Source organism: Rhinolophus sinicus, chromosome 8 (genome assembly GCF_057876585.1).
Source record: "Rhinolophus sinicus isolate RSI-liver-muscle chromosome 8, RSI-T2T, whole genome shotgun sequence".
NCBI lineage: Eukaryota > Metazoa > Chordata > Mammalia > Chiroptera > Rhinolophidae > Rhinolophus > Rhinolophus sinicus.
Window position 1 is genome coordinate 60,878,280 of NC_142508.1, and position 16,312 is coordinate 60,894,591.

The 16,312-nt window shown below is 38.5% G+C and overlaps 1 protein-coding gene and 2 non-coding genes across 5 annotated transcripts in view; all 3 read left to right on the top strand.

The window, feature by feature from the left end:
- The first annotated feature begins 202 nt into the window (after positions 1–202).
- SF3B3 (splicing factor 3b subunit 3) overlaps positions 203–16,312 on the top strand; it is a 39,488-nt gene continuing 23,378 nt past the window's right edge. Inside the window, exons 1-10 of one of the 3 annotated variants that reach the window (XM_019710172.3) lie at positions 203–331; positions 3,275–3,412; positions 4,431–4,757; positions 5,458–5,630; positions 6,740–6,881; positions 9,313–9,425; positions 11,697–11,834; positions 11,981–12,084; positions 13,862–14,027; positions 16,007–16,102. In XM_019710172.3, the coding sequence (XP_019565731.1) occupies positions 3,343–3,412; positions 4,431–4,757; positions 5,458–5,630; positions 6,740–6,881; positions 9,313–9,425; positions 11,697–11,834; positions 11,981–12,084; positions 13,862–14,027; positions 16,007–16,102 (1,329 nt within the window). In that variant the 5' untranslated portion in view covers positions 203–331; positions 3,275–3,342. Of the gene's footprint in view, positions 394–3,199; positions 3,413–4,430; positions 4,758–5,457; positions 5,631–6,739; positions 6,882–9,312; positions 9,426–11,696; positions 11,835–11,980; positions 12,085–13,861; positions 14,028–16,006; positions 16,103–16,312 lie in introns of all 3 variants that reach the window. The other 2 variants (XM_088800238.1, XM_019710164.3) reach the window with 2 other exon arrangements.
- On the top strand, positions 5,053–5,132 carry LOC141567735 (small nucleolar RNA SNORD111). Its single transcript, XR_012490571.1, has one exon. It is a non-coding gene; the product is annotated as a small nucleolar RNA SNORD111 (small nucleolar RNA).
- Positions 11,368–11,458, top strand: LOC141567734 (small nucleolar RNA SNORD111). Its single transcript, XR_012490570.1, has one exon. It is a non-coding gene; the product is annotated as a small nucleolar RNA SNORD111 (small nucleolar RNA).

The following is a 16,312-nucleotide window of genomic DNA, read 5'->3' on the forward strand; positions in this document are numbered from 1 at the left end:
GTGGGCTCTGGAGGCTGCCCACGGAAGTGCCCAATGAACTTATTTTTAAAAAGTCTTCAAAAAGTCTATTCATTTTCTATTCTCCTGGAAAAAGTGACTGTCATATATTCAAATAATTTTCAATGCGGCGAGGATGCAAGACCAATGCACTAAAAAACTACGTATATGTTATTTAGGCGCCAGTTGGGAACCTCTTTCCGCCGCGCGCCAATCGGTAGGTCCTTGTCTTGAGAGCTAATGGCGGACGCGGGCGGGTTGTCGTTGGAGGTGGCTTAGGCCTTGAAGGAACCCTGCATCCGTTGGATATCTCCGCCATCCTCCCCGCTGCCGGGTAAAGAAGCGGCTTCCCGGCTTCTCTGGGCCCACAGAGGCGTAGAGCGGCCATACAAGAGGGTAGGCTGTTTTTGGTAGAAGTCTCTGAGGCAGCCTAGGCCTGAGAGGTCCGGGTAGAAGAGGAGGTCGAGGGGAAAGCTTGAGGCATAAAAACGGCTACCAGGAATTGTCTCCTGTTTCTGTCAACAAGGGGGAAAGGAGGCCTGGCGCTGAGGCCTCTTTGTACCTGTGGGAGGGGTGTCTCTTGGATAGAGTGAACGACACATGGACGGGAAGGTGAAAAAAACCCAGCGTGTTAAAGCGTAAATAACGGCAACAGGTTTGGAGCCAAGACCCAGTTTTGAGTTTGCATTTTGGTACTTGGTCAACATGTTTCCTCCTCTGATCAGTTTTATTTGCAAAATGGGGGGCAGTGATCCTATCTTGAAGACTTTTGGAGTTTAAATGCGATGATGTTCATTTGGCGCTTGAGAAGAGATGGAGTGAGCAAATCGCAGTCTTTTTCTAGTAATCACAGACAGGAGAGAGAAGTGGGGGAAGTCACAAAATTTACCAGGTTTTGGCTGCAGGTGGCTCCTGGTGCATAGCTGTCGCAGTTTTAGGCTGATCTTCCAAAATGCACCTTCTGTTACCGAAGATAAAAGAATAGCTGGGGAACTTGGATCAAACAAGATTTGGGGAAAATGAATTCCAAGGATCGGAATGGATGCCTTTAGTTACAAAGGAACTGGCAAGTAGTAGGCTGAGTTCTTCAGCTATAAAGAATGAAATGTAGCCTGGAGGGAGCTTTTCATCGGTGACTTTTCAGGGCTTCAGAAGTGGCCCGTGGTTTCCTCTGCCTTTTTAAACAAAGCAAAACAATCCTTTACCTTTAATATAGTTCATCCTACGACATGGACCACGTTAATAACCCAGTAGGGGTTTCATTATGAATTTGTTTGTTAATACCAGCAACTTTGAAATTACGTTTGAAATTTTATGGCTAGAGCAAGATGCCAGAGTACAGATACTTAAGTATGTTGAAGAATTACGTTTGCTACTTTTTTTTTTTAATTTATTGGGGTGACAATTGTTAGTAAAATTACATAGATTACATAGTACATAGTACAATTCAGGTGTACAATTCTGTATTACATCATCTATAAATCCCATTGTGTGTTCACCACCCAGAGTCAGTTCTCCTCCCATCACCGTATCTTTGATCCCCCTTACCTTCATCTCCCACCCCCCAGCTACTTTTCAATTAAGAGCAGTTGCAACATATTTGCTGCCTATTTTTCCCGACTTTAAGCGGAGCACAACTTTCCCTGGAACTTCTCCCAATGTCTATGCCCTTTTGCGTGTGTGTCCTTGTTTGACCATGTTCATGTGTCTTTGTCTCTGGCATGTGTTTCCTGTTTTTCTTATAGGTTATCCCCCCACTCCCTTTTTATTTGACTCCAGACCTTTCTTTTCCTTCTTTCCCTGTGATCCTAGAAAAGCATTAAAGATGTTCCTTAGTTTCAAGTAGGAAAATTTATATCCATTTCCAGCCTGGAGGATTGATCTTTTCCTCTGTTAGTCGCCCTGCTTTTGCCCAGCACTGGAATGATTATTATGTATAAAGACATTTACTTTTTCTCTCTTAACAAAACCAAACTTGTATATTAATTACACGGTAATTACTTGGATTTCTCAACTTCCCTCGCTTTTGTCTCTATGTGATTGAGGTAAAATTAACTCAGTTTATTTTCCAGCAGCAACTGTGTATAGGTATAGTTTCGGGTAATTATTTTGTGGTAGAGGTATATACATTTGCAGTCTTTGGTCCTGTCTGATGGGAAGAACCTTTTCAGTGATTACTCCTTTAAGGAGTCCTCCTGAAGTGGCAGGAATTCAGTTTCGTTTTAGTTTTTGATTGTGAGTAGGTTTAAATTTCAAATTCTAATCACTCAAATATACAACTATATTAAGAGATGCATATGAAAACCACCAAATTATCAACTTTTATATTAGATTAGCAGAGGTCTGGGGAAATAGGAACTCATACATTGCTGGAGATGTAAATTGGTGAGTTTCTTTGAAAAGCAGATTTTCTTTGAAAGAAATTTGGCAATATCTATCAAAATTTCAGATGTATGAATCCCTTAACCCAGCAATTTCACTTTTATGAATTGTAGAAATAATATTCATGCACACATAAATGACCTATATATGAGTGAGTTTATATGCAGCAATGTTCATAATAAGAGATTGGGGACACCCTAAGTGTTCATCTGTAGAGTATTGCCTAAACAAATTCCAAAATACTCATTCAGAGGAAAACTCCAGCTGTAAAATAAAAAGAAAGCCCTTTGTTTATTGCTATCGCCAAGATAGATAAAATAAAACATTAATTGCAGTATAATGTGAGTGTATGATATGTAGTACCCAACCTTTAGTTAAAAGTGGTAAGTTACAGTATTAATGTACATTCTTGCTTATCTATACAGAAAGTATCTGGAGGGACACGGTGGATGTAACTTGGTGAAATTGATTTCCCAGTGAGGACAATGGGTGGAGGGAGGTTTTTGCTGTGATTTTGAACTCTGAAATTTGTGAACATACAGCCTATTCAAATACAAGTATAGGTAGACCTACTTAGTTTCTGTGACAAAAATAGCAGATACATTGTTGCATTAATGGTACAGATCCTAGCTCCCAACATTTTTACCACTTGTTATATGACCTCAGATAAGTGATTTAATTTTTTAGCCTTAATTTCTTCATCTATAAAATGAATATTAACATTACTTTATAGCTTTCTTGTGAGGCTAGAGGCAAAGTATGTAGCAGATGCCTGGCATGTAGAAGACACTCTAATTATAAATATGTTGTTCCTCCACAGGCCTTACTCTATATTTCTTCCGCCATCAGCCAGAAGTTCCCAGCTGATATTTTTTTTTCTTTCATGTGCTCTTAGTTTGCTTTGACTTCATATAACCCACACCTGGATTGTGGAGTGGTGGGTGGCTCCGTGTTGCTGCCACCATGTTCCTGTATAACTTGACCTTGCAGCGAGCCACTGGCATCAGCTTTGCCATTCATGGCAACTTCTCCGGTAAGGTCTCTAGTTACTATCTTTTGAATATAAATAACATTTTTAATATTACTAGTTTTATGCTTCATATTTTTTTCAAATTCAAACATTTTTTTAAGAATTAACAAAAATTTAATCATTAGAAAACACTAATTTATATAATGCCTTATAGTTTCCAAAGCACTTGAGTATTTCATCTTATCTGATACCCAAACGGCCTTTGGCAAGTAAGGTGGCCTGGTAAGTGGAGACATTGAGCAAATGAGAATGGATTGGGATGGGTAAGAGTAGGATATAAGATAGGTTAGGAAGCCATTAAGATAGTAAAGACCTGACAGTGGGGATAGAATGAAAGTGAAGGATATGAGTTTCCAGCTTGGGTGGCGGAGAAAATGATAGTAATATTGATAGCAGATTAGTTGAGACCAGAGAAGGAGTGTGGGGAAGGAGGAACTTAGTTATTTTAAACATTTAGTTTAAAGTTGATGACAAGTCATACAGGTGGAATTTGGTAGATGGGGACAAGTTGCATTATGCATTTGGAGGTGTTGATTGCAGTTAATGAAAGCAAGTGAACTTTTTTAGGAATGAGTGAAACGTATTTTAGATGGCAGCTTTAAAAGTTCTTTGAGACACTACATCAAACTGCACAAAATGTTCATGTGATTTCATAGAACAATAGCGTTAAAAATGTACTGGAAAGAGCCATTGGAGAATTTTAATCTTGCGAAGCTAAACGTTAATACCATGGATGGCCCTTGCTCGGTAACGCAGATTGATGGTAAATGTTAGAAAAATAAAAACAAGTTTTTAAGGAAGTAACTTGTATAACCACTTTTTAAAAGCTTTTATTTGACACCACTTTTGTTAGATCATTTCAGTTCTAGAAAAAGTACCTTTACAAATAAAGTAAATTAGCTTCAAATACTGAGCCCCCAACTCATTAAATTATATGTATCTTTGGTGGCATTATGATTCATCCAGGTTACTTTTTGGATTAGTTCTGAGTTTTCATATCTTTTATTTTTTGGCAATCTAGGAACAAAACAACAGGAAATTGTTGTTTCCCGTGGGAAGATCTTGGAGCTGCTTCGCCCTGATCCCAACACTGGCAAAGTACACACCCTACTAACTGTGGAAGTATTTGGTGTTATCCGGTCACTTATGGCCTTTAGGCTGACGGGTGGCACCAAAGACTACATTGTGGTTGGCAGTGACTCGGGTCGGATTGTTATCCTGGAATACCAGCCGTCTAAGAATATGTTTGAGAAAATTCACCAAGAAACTTTTGGCAAGAGTGGATGCCGCCGCATTGTTCCTGGCCAGTTCTTAGCTGTGGATCCCAAAGGGCGAGCTGTTATGATTAGTGAGTGACTTGCTCTATTGAATTTATCTCTTACTGTTACAGATGCTCATTTAAGGATAACAATGCTATGGTCTTGCAGTACGCCAGTAAATCACAACTGGGTAAAGTTTCGATCATATGTGGATTAATTTCATGGTTTAAAGTTGCTTTTCCTTTTAAAACAATGGGGAAAATATTAACACACCTTTTCTACTTCCTATCTAGTTGGAAATAGGTGTTTTTCTATTTACCTGTAGCAAAGAGACTACAACGAAATGATTTTATGTTATCAGACAATGAATATGGTTGCTTTCATCAGCCTGAGGTGATGATTCACTTTCATGTCTCTTCTCTGACAAATGTCTTGAAGGAAATTCTGTGTATCTGATCAGGCCTCTAGAGGGCAGCCCTCTCTGACCAGTGACCAAATCAAGAGATCTAATTGAAAGAATAAAGCTGGCAGTTTTATGAATCGTTGTTTAGGTTCCCAGTATCAAATCTAGAACACACTAAAAAATTTTGAAATTAGTGGGGTATTACAATCCCTATTAGGTGGGTAAAATGATGTTGTCTATTGTAATGGTAGCAAATCCTACGTGAATACATTTTTAGAGTTCACGCTAGCTGTTAGTGATTTTTTAAAAAGTAATTGTGATGAGAATAGCTGTTCTTTAAACCTCTCTATTCACTATTTGGAAATCTTGTGTTTTGTCTCCTACAGGTGCCATTGAGAAACAAAAATTGGTGTATATCTTGAACAGAGATGCAGCAGCCCGGCTTACCATCTCATCTCCCCTGGAGGCCCACAAAGCAAACACTTTAGTATATCATGTTGTCGGAGTAGATGTCGGATTTGAAAATCCAATGTTTGCTTGTCTGGAAATGGATTATGAGGTATTGGGGATCATATCTCTGTGTGTGTCCCTTTCTCGCCTTTGTTTTTGTTGTTTTTTTTCCTAGTCACCTCTTAAAAAATAATCTTTCCTGTTTTTTTCATTGTTCAAATCTTCTGTCTGTCCTGCTAACTGGTCTTTTTCGTATTCCAAATGCCTTACTGAAATTCTTTGGAATGTTTCAGAGCTTACCTGACTACTGTGTTTCCCCGAAAATAAGACCTACCAGACAATTAGCTCTAATGCGTCTTTTGGAGCAAAAATTAATGTAAGACCGGATCTTATATTAATTTTTTTATATAAATTTTATTGGGGAATATTGGGGGACAGTATGTTTCTCCAGGGCCCATCAGCTCCAACTAGTTGTCCTTCAGTCTAGTTGTGGAGGACGCAGCTCAGCTAAGTCCAGTCGCCGTTTTCAATCTTCAGTTGCTGGGGGCACAGCCACCATTCCATGCGGGAATTGAACTGGCAACCTTGTTGAGAGCTCGCGCTATAACCAGCTGAGCCATCTGGCTGCCCCTCTGGAAGCTGAGTGGCAGCTCGTTTTCAATCTAATTGTGGAGGGCATAGCTCACTGGCCCATGTGAGAATCGAACCGGCAACCCTGTTTTTCACAGCTTGTGCTCTTACCCACTGAGCCATCCGGCCGTCCCTCTTACTAATTTTTGCTCCAAAAGACGCATTACGGCTGATTGTCCGGCTAGGTCTTATTTTCGTGGAAACACAGTATATAATAACACTTTGCTCTGATTTGAACACTCTCCCTGTGGAAACAGGGTATTGATTGGGAAAAGCTGCTTGAAAAGGGAGGTGAAACTATTTGGAATATTTTTTTCATAGGCAGGTAGTAAGAAGTGGAGCATACCATTCTTCCCTTGAGTGGAAGGCAATATCCTCTAGTAGAGGGAACCCTGGTCCCAGAATTAGGAGACCTGGGTTCTTCTACCTTTACCATTACTTAATAGTGTATATTTTGGCAAACTATTTGGCATCTATGGACCGCTGCTTCCTTGTTTGTAAAATGGAAGAATCTGGATGTCTTTTTCAGCTCTGAAAGTTTGATTTTATGGTATTGATTAGTCTTTGTGCCATTGTACTTCTCTGTAGGAAGCAGACAATGATCCAACAGGGGAAGCAGCAGCTAATACCCAGCAGACACTAACTTTCTATGAGTTAGACCTTGGTTTAAATCATGTGGTCCGAAAATACAGTGAACCTTTGGAGGAACATGGCAACTTCCTCATCACAGGTACTTTGTTTTCAGAGCTAGTCTGTACTATTCTGCATGGTCCATCTTATGCCCATACTTGGGAGGGTTTACTTAATTAGGGTTTGGAAGCTAATTTATTTGTAGTAAAACTGAGTGTCTAGTCTATGTTTTGGCAACGTTAGAAGTTCATGTGGTGGTTAACTCTTATCCTCCAGTGGGCTCAGGGAAGAAGGGATGAGAAGAGCAGTCAGCTTGGAATATTGATTGCTGTTGGGCAGTGTGCTGTTTTGACTGTAGTCAATCTTTTCCTCGTTAAGAAAATTGGAAGCCAGTCTTTGAAAAGGCAAATGCAATGGACAAACCCAGCAAGATAAAACTGTGTCCATGAATTTGAAAACTTAGACGAATTTGGAAAACTGTTACCAAACTGATCCAAGAACAAATTAAGAACCCAAATAGACCAATATCCATTAAATAAGTTGCAACAGTAGTTAAAAATCTCTTTTACCCCAAAGACTTAAGGTCTAGAATTTTCAGGCACCGTAAGTTTCCAGAACCTAGAAAAAATTAAAACTACTGTATCACATTATGAACCTAATGTAACTTCAGTGCCAAAACTGGGGGAGGACAGTAGTGATTTTTAAAAATCAGGACAGTAACAAGAAAAACTTACAGGTCAGTTATGATTATAGGTGCAAAAGTCTAAAAGTTTAGCAAATCAAATTCAACCGTTTTAAATGCATCATAGCAAAGTAAGATTTTTGTAGGCACTCAAAGATGTTCACCATTAGAAAATCAGTATCAGTTTAATTCGTTAAATGAAAAGACCAAATGAGGACAACTATGTGGTCATCTAAATTTCAGCAGGCTTGGGGGAGACAGTGATTCATTCAGTCCTTTCTGTCCTGAGTCACTTGTGCTTGGATTGATGTCTAAAATGAAATATGTCTGTTGGTGGAGGATTTTGGAGAATTACACAAGACAGCACGTCTTTGAGCATTAAATCTTAGGAAGAGACTGTCAAGTGGAAGAACCTTTGGAAATAGAGAATATATTTCATTACTTGCTGTAACATTGCCATATCTTTCATTTGTGAGGGCTTCATTTTTTCAACATGTGTTTTTACCATCTTGTCCAGTCTTTACCATCAATGTGTTCAAAGTCAATCTACTGGATCCTGGGATTGAAGTTGTGAAAAATAAGATGTGTTGTCTCCTTTTATGCAATATTGAGTCTAGTGGTGATTATGTAAAAATAACAGAAAAAGTGTGCTAAGTGCCATGACAGTGTAGAGAAGGAATCTCTGATCCAGGGAAAGGAAGGGAATATGTTAGAGAAAGCTTTTTGGAGAAGTGCTCTTTAAACTGAGACCTGAGGACTACTTAGGAGTTAGCAGGAGTTAGCTAGCTACAGTGAGGGAGGAGGAGGAGTTTTCTGTGGTGGATAAAGGGAACAGCATACCTAAAGGCGCAAGGGCAAGAAAGAACGTGGTTTATTCAGAGAACTGAAAGCTCATTGGGATTGGATCATTCAGGCCAAAGGGCTCGGGTAGCGGTCGTGGTGGAGTAGCTACTGAAGGATTCTAAGCAGGGAAATAATGACCTGAAGATTACAAGCATACCTTGGAGATACAGTGGTTTCGTTCCAGACCACCATAGTAAAGCAAGTATCACAGTAAAGTGAGTCACACGAATTTGTTTCCCAGTGCGTATAAAAGTTATGTTTATACTATATAGTAGTCTATTACATGAGCGCTAGCATGTTTAAAAAAATAATGTACATACCTTGATTTAAAAATACATTATTGCTAAAAAGTGTTAACCATCATTTGAGCCTTCAGCAAGTTGTAATTTTTTTGCTGGTGGAATGTCTTGCCTTGATGAAAACCCGGTTTTTGCAAAGCACAATAAAATGAGGTATGCCTGTACTTGCTTACATTTTAGCTGATGGAATGGAAGGTACTATGACTAAGCAGGAAATTGGTGAAGAAATTGTTTCTCTAAACCAAGAGATTGGTAGCACGAGAGCGGCTAAGGAGGTAGAATCAGGGTTGTGGGAGGAGAGAGAATTGAAGGGTGACACCCAGGTTTCTGCTTTGGTCTTTTTGTTGATGATGGTATTCTCTAAGGTACAGAACACAGGAGGCAGAATAAGTTTGGAAAGGAACTTGAGTTTGTGAACACATAGTGTTTTGAAGGTGCCAGTGGAATATCCATGTGTGTGTCCAGTAGATGGTTGGATTATAGGTCTGAAGCTGAGAACTGAGTTCTGTACTTGGAACTAAAAATTTGGATGCATTATCAGATATCTGGACAAACTTTATCACCCAAACTGCTCCATCCTTGTTTAGCATGACAGGGGAAAGCAACACTTAGAATGTTTCTCAGTTTTAGGCACTTTGTACCTTTATTAGTTTGTGCTAAAGGAGAAAAAGAATTGAAAGTTATATTGTATTTATTTTCTCTTGAAGTTCCGGGAGGTTCAGATGGTCCAAGTGGAGTGCTGATCTGCTCTGAAAACTATATCACCTACAAGAACTTCGGTGACCAACCAGATATCCGCTGTCCAATTCCCAGGAGACGGGTAAGGCCTTTGTTTGCCATAAGAGATATTTGTGAAATGAACGTAATTTTTGTAATTACAGTGTAGTCTCTTAGTTTATCTGTTACCAAGTTTTAGTTTCTTGTAGTAAATGTAATTTTTAATAAAGGTGGTAAATATTTTAGTAAAAAGCAAAACATTTTCTGAGAAAGGGAATTAAATACTAACATTTCCATTTCAGAGGAACCTATGGATGTTATCAATTGAAATTCCTGAAAATGTCTGTTTGAAGAAGCCAGGCATATTTGTGGGCAATAAATTGTCTTTCCATTTGTCATGTTTTCCTGCATTCCAACATACAGAAAATTTGAAAAGAATTAAGACTGAATTTCTGGATGCCTTTCACTTAGGTTCGCCGGTTTTTGTTTCCTGCATTTTCCTCTTAAGATTGTGCATATGTGCATGTGTACGTGTATACCTACACGTAGACTTAGGCTAAATCATTTGAAAATAAGTTGCAGGTATCATGATACTTTAGTACAAGAATCTTGTAAGATGTGGTTCCTAAGAATGAGGACATTTTTTTTTTTTTTAATTTATTTTTCAAATTTATTGGGGTGACAATTGTTAGTAAAATTACATAGATTTCAGGTGTACAATTCTGTATTACATCATCTATAAATCCCATTGTGTGTTGAATGAGGACATTTTTGTACATAACTGCATTACTAGTATCATGTCTAAGAAATTTACCATTTTATGTAATACAATTTTAAGTATATTTCATATTTCATTTTCTCTTGTCCCCTAAAGTTCCCTATGTCTACCTTTAGTCTCCTTTAATTAGAATATTTTCTTCTCACTTTTGTGTTTTTTGGTCTTTTATGATACTGACATTTTTAAGAGTCTGGACTAATTTCCTTATAGTTTGTTCTGTAATCTTTCCCTCATGATCACATCCAGGTTAATATTTTTGATAGAACTATTACATAGATCATGATGTGTGTGTGTATATTTCCCAGAAGATTGCGTTGGGGCACACAATGTTGGTTTGTCTCACAATTGGTGATACTAAATTGATCACTTTGTTAAGTTGGTGTGTTTCTGCTCTCTTCATTGTCAAGATACCTTTTTTTGGGTAATTGGTGTGGAATCTAGTGGTGAGCTTTGAGCTTTTTACTTGTTTAAATATAGTTTTCCCTAACATCTTTGCACACATTGGTTTTCCCCTTAATCATTTAACTACTTTGGTAGTTGGAAATGATGTTTTATTTTAATTTTAACACTTTACTCTGGAAATTATTAAGCATATACAAAAGTAGAACATAATGAACTGTGTACCCATCTTCAGTAGTTATCAACACATAACTAATCTTGTTTCGTCTCTGCTTCTGTAATCTCAGCCCTGGATTAGTTGTCTTTTTAATATTAATGTATAGATCCTGGAATTAAACCTTTTAGAAGTTACTTTCTCTAGTACATAGTATCTGAGTGAGAGTCCATCAATTTTAGAAAACCTGAGAAGAAATTTAGCAAGTCAAGTTTTTCTTGGTAAGGGGTGGGAATTAATTCAGTTTGGTCAGACATTTATTGAGCATCTAACTGCCAGGCACTGTACTTGGCTTTTGGGATACAAAGAAGTATAAAATGTGTTTTGCCTTTGAACAGCTTGTTCAGTGAGAGTAATACAAAATGTTGGAAATGTTTAAAAAAAATCCACCCCTCTCTCTCTGGCCCTCATGCTCTCTGGCCCTCATGTTCTCTGGCCCTGGCTCTCTCCCCCTCTATTTCTCCCCCCCCCCCCCACCTCAGCTAGGCCCATTCTCTTCCCTGAGAATGTATCACTAATGAACCCTGCTTGCATATTTAAAAAAAAAAAAAAATCCAGAATCATAGCCAAGGGGACGCCTCTTAGAAATCAAGGAAGTTGATGTATAACAGGGCTGTTGGGGGTGGTATTGTGGACACAGAAGAGTTTTGTTCACAGCCTGAAATGATGCTTCTTTAAAGTTCATGTCTCTTTTCTAACATTTTTCTCTGGAGATAGTTCTTGCCTTACTGACCTGATTAAGCTATAGAGTGGAATTGTGGCTATTTTTTTTTGTACCCAGGCTTTGCTGTGTGTTTATAGCAGAGAAGAATTTTTAGGTATTGTTTTATGGCCATGGCTTGCAGGCTGCTCTGGGTCGGAGCTTGTATAGGGATGCTCCAGGTGCCTCTAGGCCTTGGAGAACCTGCGTAATCCCTTTGTGTGCTGAATTCCAACATCAGTACTCATTTCTAACATGCTGGTTGTATATTTGATTTTGCTAGAATGACCTGGATGACCCTGAAAGAGGAATGATTTTTGTCTGCTCTGCCACCCATAAGACCAAATCGATGTTCTTTTTTTTGGCCCAAACTGAGCAGGGCGATATCTTCAAGATCACTTTGGAGACAGATGAAGATATGGTAAGCAGACCGTGGTTGGGGCTGGGGGAAAGACTAGTACAGTATTTTATTTGCTACTCTGCTTATGCTGTTGTATAATACTAGCCTCCCTTCCATGACCTACCTTCACTTGGCTACATACTAGACTCTTGTTCTTCTCACTCCAGGTTACTGAGATCCGGCTCAAGTATTTTGATACTGTGCCTGTTGCTGCTGCCATGTGTGTGCTTAAAACAGGCTTCCTTTTTGTGGCATCGGAATTCGGAAACCAGTGAGTAATCCTCTTATTACCCTAGTTCACCCTGGTTACTATCATAATTGCAGGAGGGAAATGTGGCTCCAAGGCCACAGAGCTTTTCACAAGAATGTTTTAGTTTCTTCAAAACAAAAGGTTTGCCTTCCTTTCTGTTTTACATTGTTTCTCTTGGTTATTTTCCTCTACTTCAATGGCTTTGATCTATACCTATGGGTGGATGCATACCTTTAGAAGTGATCTCCTGAGCTTTTTGCTGGACATTTTATTGAATAAATATGTATTGAACTACTTAGTATTAAACAGATGTCCAACAAGCCCTTTGCTTTTACAAATCTAAAGAGGAAAAAAAAAGCCAGTATAAGGGTGTGTTGAGGCTCCTGCTGTGGGCAATGGGAACTCACTTCCATGAAGACCTGTGAGCTTGAAGCAAGCAAGCGTAGTGTGCATCTCAGAATTGCCTCTCTGAAGGTTAATAGCGCCAGTTCCTCCCTCCTGGGTTGAAAGTTACCCCTGGTGGCATGAACTCTGCTGTACATCCTGTGGCTCCAGCAACCTCCCCCAGGATAGAAGTTTTTAGGGCAGAGACTAGAAAGACTGCAGTCTACAGGCAGGTTGCTGTCAGAGTGAGGTGGGTTTGTTCTTGTGAGAAATTATTCATTGATGCTGCAGCTGAGGTTTGGAAGACCTAAGAGTGGTGATTATCAGTCAAATACTAATTTAGCATTTGGTAAGTTCCAAGCACTGTTGCAAGCACTTTACAAATATTAATGCATAACGTTCCCTATGAAACAGTGCCATGTTCCCATTTACAGTTTAGGGAAGCTGGATCACAGATAATTTAAGAAATTTGATTCACACAGTTAACTAACTCGGACAACATGGTTCCAAAGTCCCCGCTCTTAAGCACAACACTGTAGTCTTAGAAACTGTTTTACTGAGATTCAGTCAAAGCAACCTTTCCTACGATGGAGATAGTGAGCCCTACATCCTTCAGTTAGAAGACACTGAAGGTATCTGACAGGTGGTCTTTATCATCTGCATATAGATATCTTGTATCCTGTCTTAATGCTTTTGTAAGTCATTCAAGGATAATCTTATTTACTTTTTTGTAATTTAGTGTAGAATCTGATGTGTTTACCAAAAGTGTTAAATGCTGAAGTTTATTTGGCTAACATTTATTGAGTACCTTATGTACGAGTATTTCAGACACTGATATACGTAGTCATTCTGCTTCTAAAAAGCTATACTGGATATTATTCATACTGCTTTGTATTGAAGGTTTGGTATATTACTTAAAGAATAAACGTGACCAGTAGATTGGTGTTTTGTTTTAATTGAGCTGCTCCTTAAAGCTCATTGCACGCTCAGCTTTTGATGGTATGTTGTTACAGATTATCTCCTCTCAAATCGCTTTCCCTCTTTTATGGTGTGCCTTTGAATTGGTACACTAAGCAGAGAGACTGATAAGCCTAAGGTTACATGGCGAATTAAAGGGCAGAGCTGAGATTCAAACCCAAGCAGTGTAATGGAAGCCCAGGGCTTTTAACCACTGATGCTAAGTTTCTTTCTTTGTACCAGTTTAAATTCAGTAGTCAATTTTTTCATCCCTTTTCTATTCTTAAAAAAGAGAAAACCCCTCTCAGATAAGCAGAGATTTTGAATTCAATAACGCATTGATTCAATATGTTATAATTTTGATTAAATATTTACAAAGTGCTTTATGAGCATTAATGTTGATGTCAAATATCTTCAGACAATGTTTTTAACTGAAGTCTTTTTTGCTTCTCTCCAGTTATTTATATCAGATTGCGCATCTAGGAGATGATGATGAAGAACCTGAGTTTTCATCTGCCATGCCTCTGGAAGAAGGAGACACCTTCTTCTTTCAGCCCAGACCACTCAAAAACCTTGTGCTGGTTGATGAGTTGGACAGCCTCTCTCCCATTTTGTTTTGCCAGGTATGGGTCTTTCCATTCACCTCCACAGTGAGCAGTGCCAGCCAGTTGTTTTTGAATCTGAATGAGTTTAAAGTCTTAACTCCGTTAAATTAAGGTCTGGTCTAAGAGTCAGGCTTGTCAGCATCTCTGGGATCCTCAGAGTTGTAAAAGTGAAACAGGTAGAAGTTGGGGAATTAAATACCATTATATAAATCTTTGAGTTTTTTTTTTTTTTAAATTATAAAACATCTATTCAATGTAAAAATTGAAACCATAGAAAAAGTTAAAAGTAAAACTCTTACCCCAATCTTTTTAACCCCCCACCTCACTGAGGCTGCTGCTATTAACAGCTTGTTATGATTGCTTCCGGGCATTTTCTCTGCATCTATAAGCGCCCACACACACACACCACACACACACACACACACACACACACACACACACACCACAAAGAGATGTGTTATATTTTTCTTTTTCATGTAAATGGGTCATATACTTCACAGTATTCTGAAATTGACGTTTTATCACTTAGCAATCTATGAATACCTATGCTTATCTTATTTTAACACTCATTTTCTCCTTAAAATTCTCCAGAGACACTGGGATCAGTCAGTAACAGGAACGTTTTTAGTGACATCCTCAGGGAGAAGCCTAAAGTGGCCTGGGATGGGGATTGCACCCCCTACTACTGGCAGCAGGAATTTTACGATGCCTCTTTGTCAAGGATTGCTGGGGTTGAATGACCATTAGGGATCACCTACCCTGTCTAGTTGATCACACCTCAAGTGGGAGAGAGGTTTGCTCACTGTGCTGGGGAAACAGTCAGCATTCAGGCACTCTTCCTGGTAAAATGAATCGTTCTGAAGTTAACTGCTTCTGTTACTGCTTTTTGAGGAAGGGTTAGTTCTTGGCAATAGAAAATAAGTATTATTTCCTAATTTGAGTTTTCTTCCCCTTTCATTGTAATTTGAGGAAATAGTTTAAATAGTTTGTAGATGGAGAATAAAATTAACAGAAAGTTGGGTATCAGTGGCAGGGCTGTAAGCATTTTTTGAGGCAGATCTCTTGACTAGCCTGGTGAGGCATCTGGATCTGCTCCCCGAATAACTTTAAATGCACATAGTAATAAACATGACAGCCAAGATCGCAAAATACTTCTTAAGTTGTGAAAAAGTAATCTGCTTTATTAAGACTTTAAATAAGATGGAACATTTAAAATAAGCGAGCTAATTTTTTTTTTTTTAAAGAGATAGGTGTGAAGGTTGTATACACTCAAAACCCACGTGCTCATCCTTGTTAAAATAGGGTGTACTGCCTTATGGTCACAAGTTTTCATTTGAACTGTCCAGTCTGACAGAACTGCAGTATAAATGACTGACCTCTTTTCACATATTGATGAACAAATACTTGTACTGGAAACCAGCAGTTGGATGTCTGGGGTGCCAATATGAGAACACATGGCTTCCCCATTTGGTGGCTGAACAAGCAGGTACCAGAGTTACCCATTAGTTGGTCAGCTACATCATAGCAGCGTGTGAGGATAGGAGATGTGATCCTGTGCAATCTTAACAGCACACCTAATAAAGACGATTTTTAAAGTAATGATGAAGGAAATGAAAATTGGTGGTGTCTATAATCTTTAATGTTGTATGAATAAGTGACTTTAATTGGTGACAAAGTCACAGATACTACTGATAAAATTATAGTTTATAATTTTATTCGGAAGGAAATACTAAATTTTCAATTGGAGGTTATAACTTCATTTCACTAACTAAAAAATCCTTTGTTAACTTAACTGATACATGCCTTTTGTTGGTTGGTAAAACCCATCTTCCAAATGGTTTGCTTTTTGGAACATTTGGGCATTTTCCTTCATTTCCCCCCAGGAAACTTATATAGCCAATATATAAGTTTAATTTAAAAAAAAGGTAGTTTGTTCCCTGACAGTAATCAGGGATCAGTGTGAAAACAGCACAAATAAGCACTTTTTTTCTTTGCAGATAGCTGATCTGGCAAATGAAGACACCCCACAGTTGTATGTAGCCTGTGGCAGGGGACCCCGGTCATCTTTGAGAGTCTTAAGGCATGGACTTGAGGTAAGATTGGAATTTCTAGATCATCTGGAGGGAAGCATTGATAAAGCAGCCTCTGGCTTTACTCTGATGAGATCTAAGATAAATTTAATGTTTTTATGAAATAAAAAAATGTTTTCTTCCTCCCCTATTTCCATAAAGTTTAGAGTTTAAATTTCCTATTTTTTTTAACAATATTTAAACTTTTTTTTTTAATTGGGGAATATTGGGGAA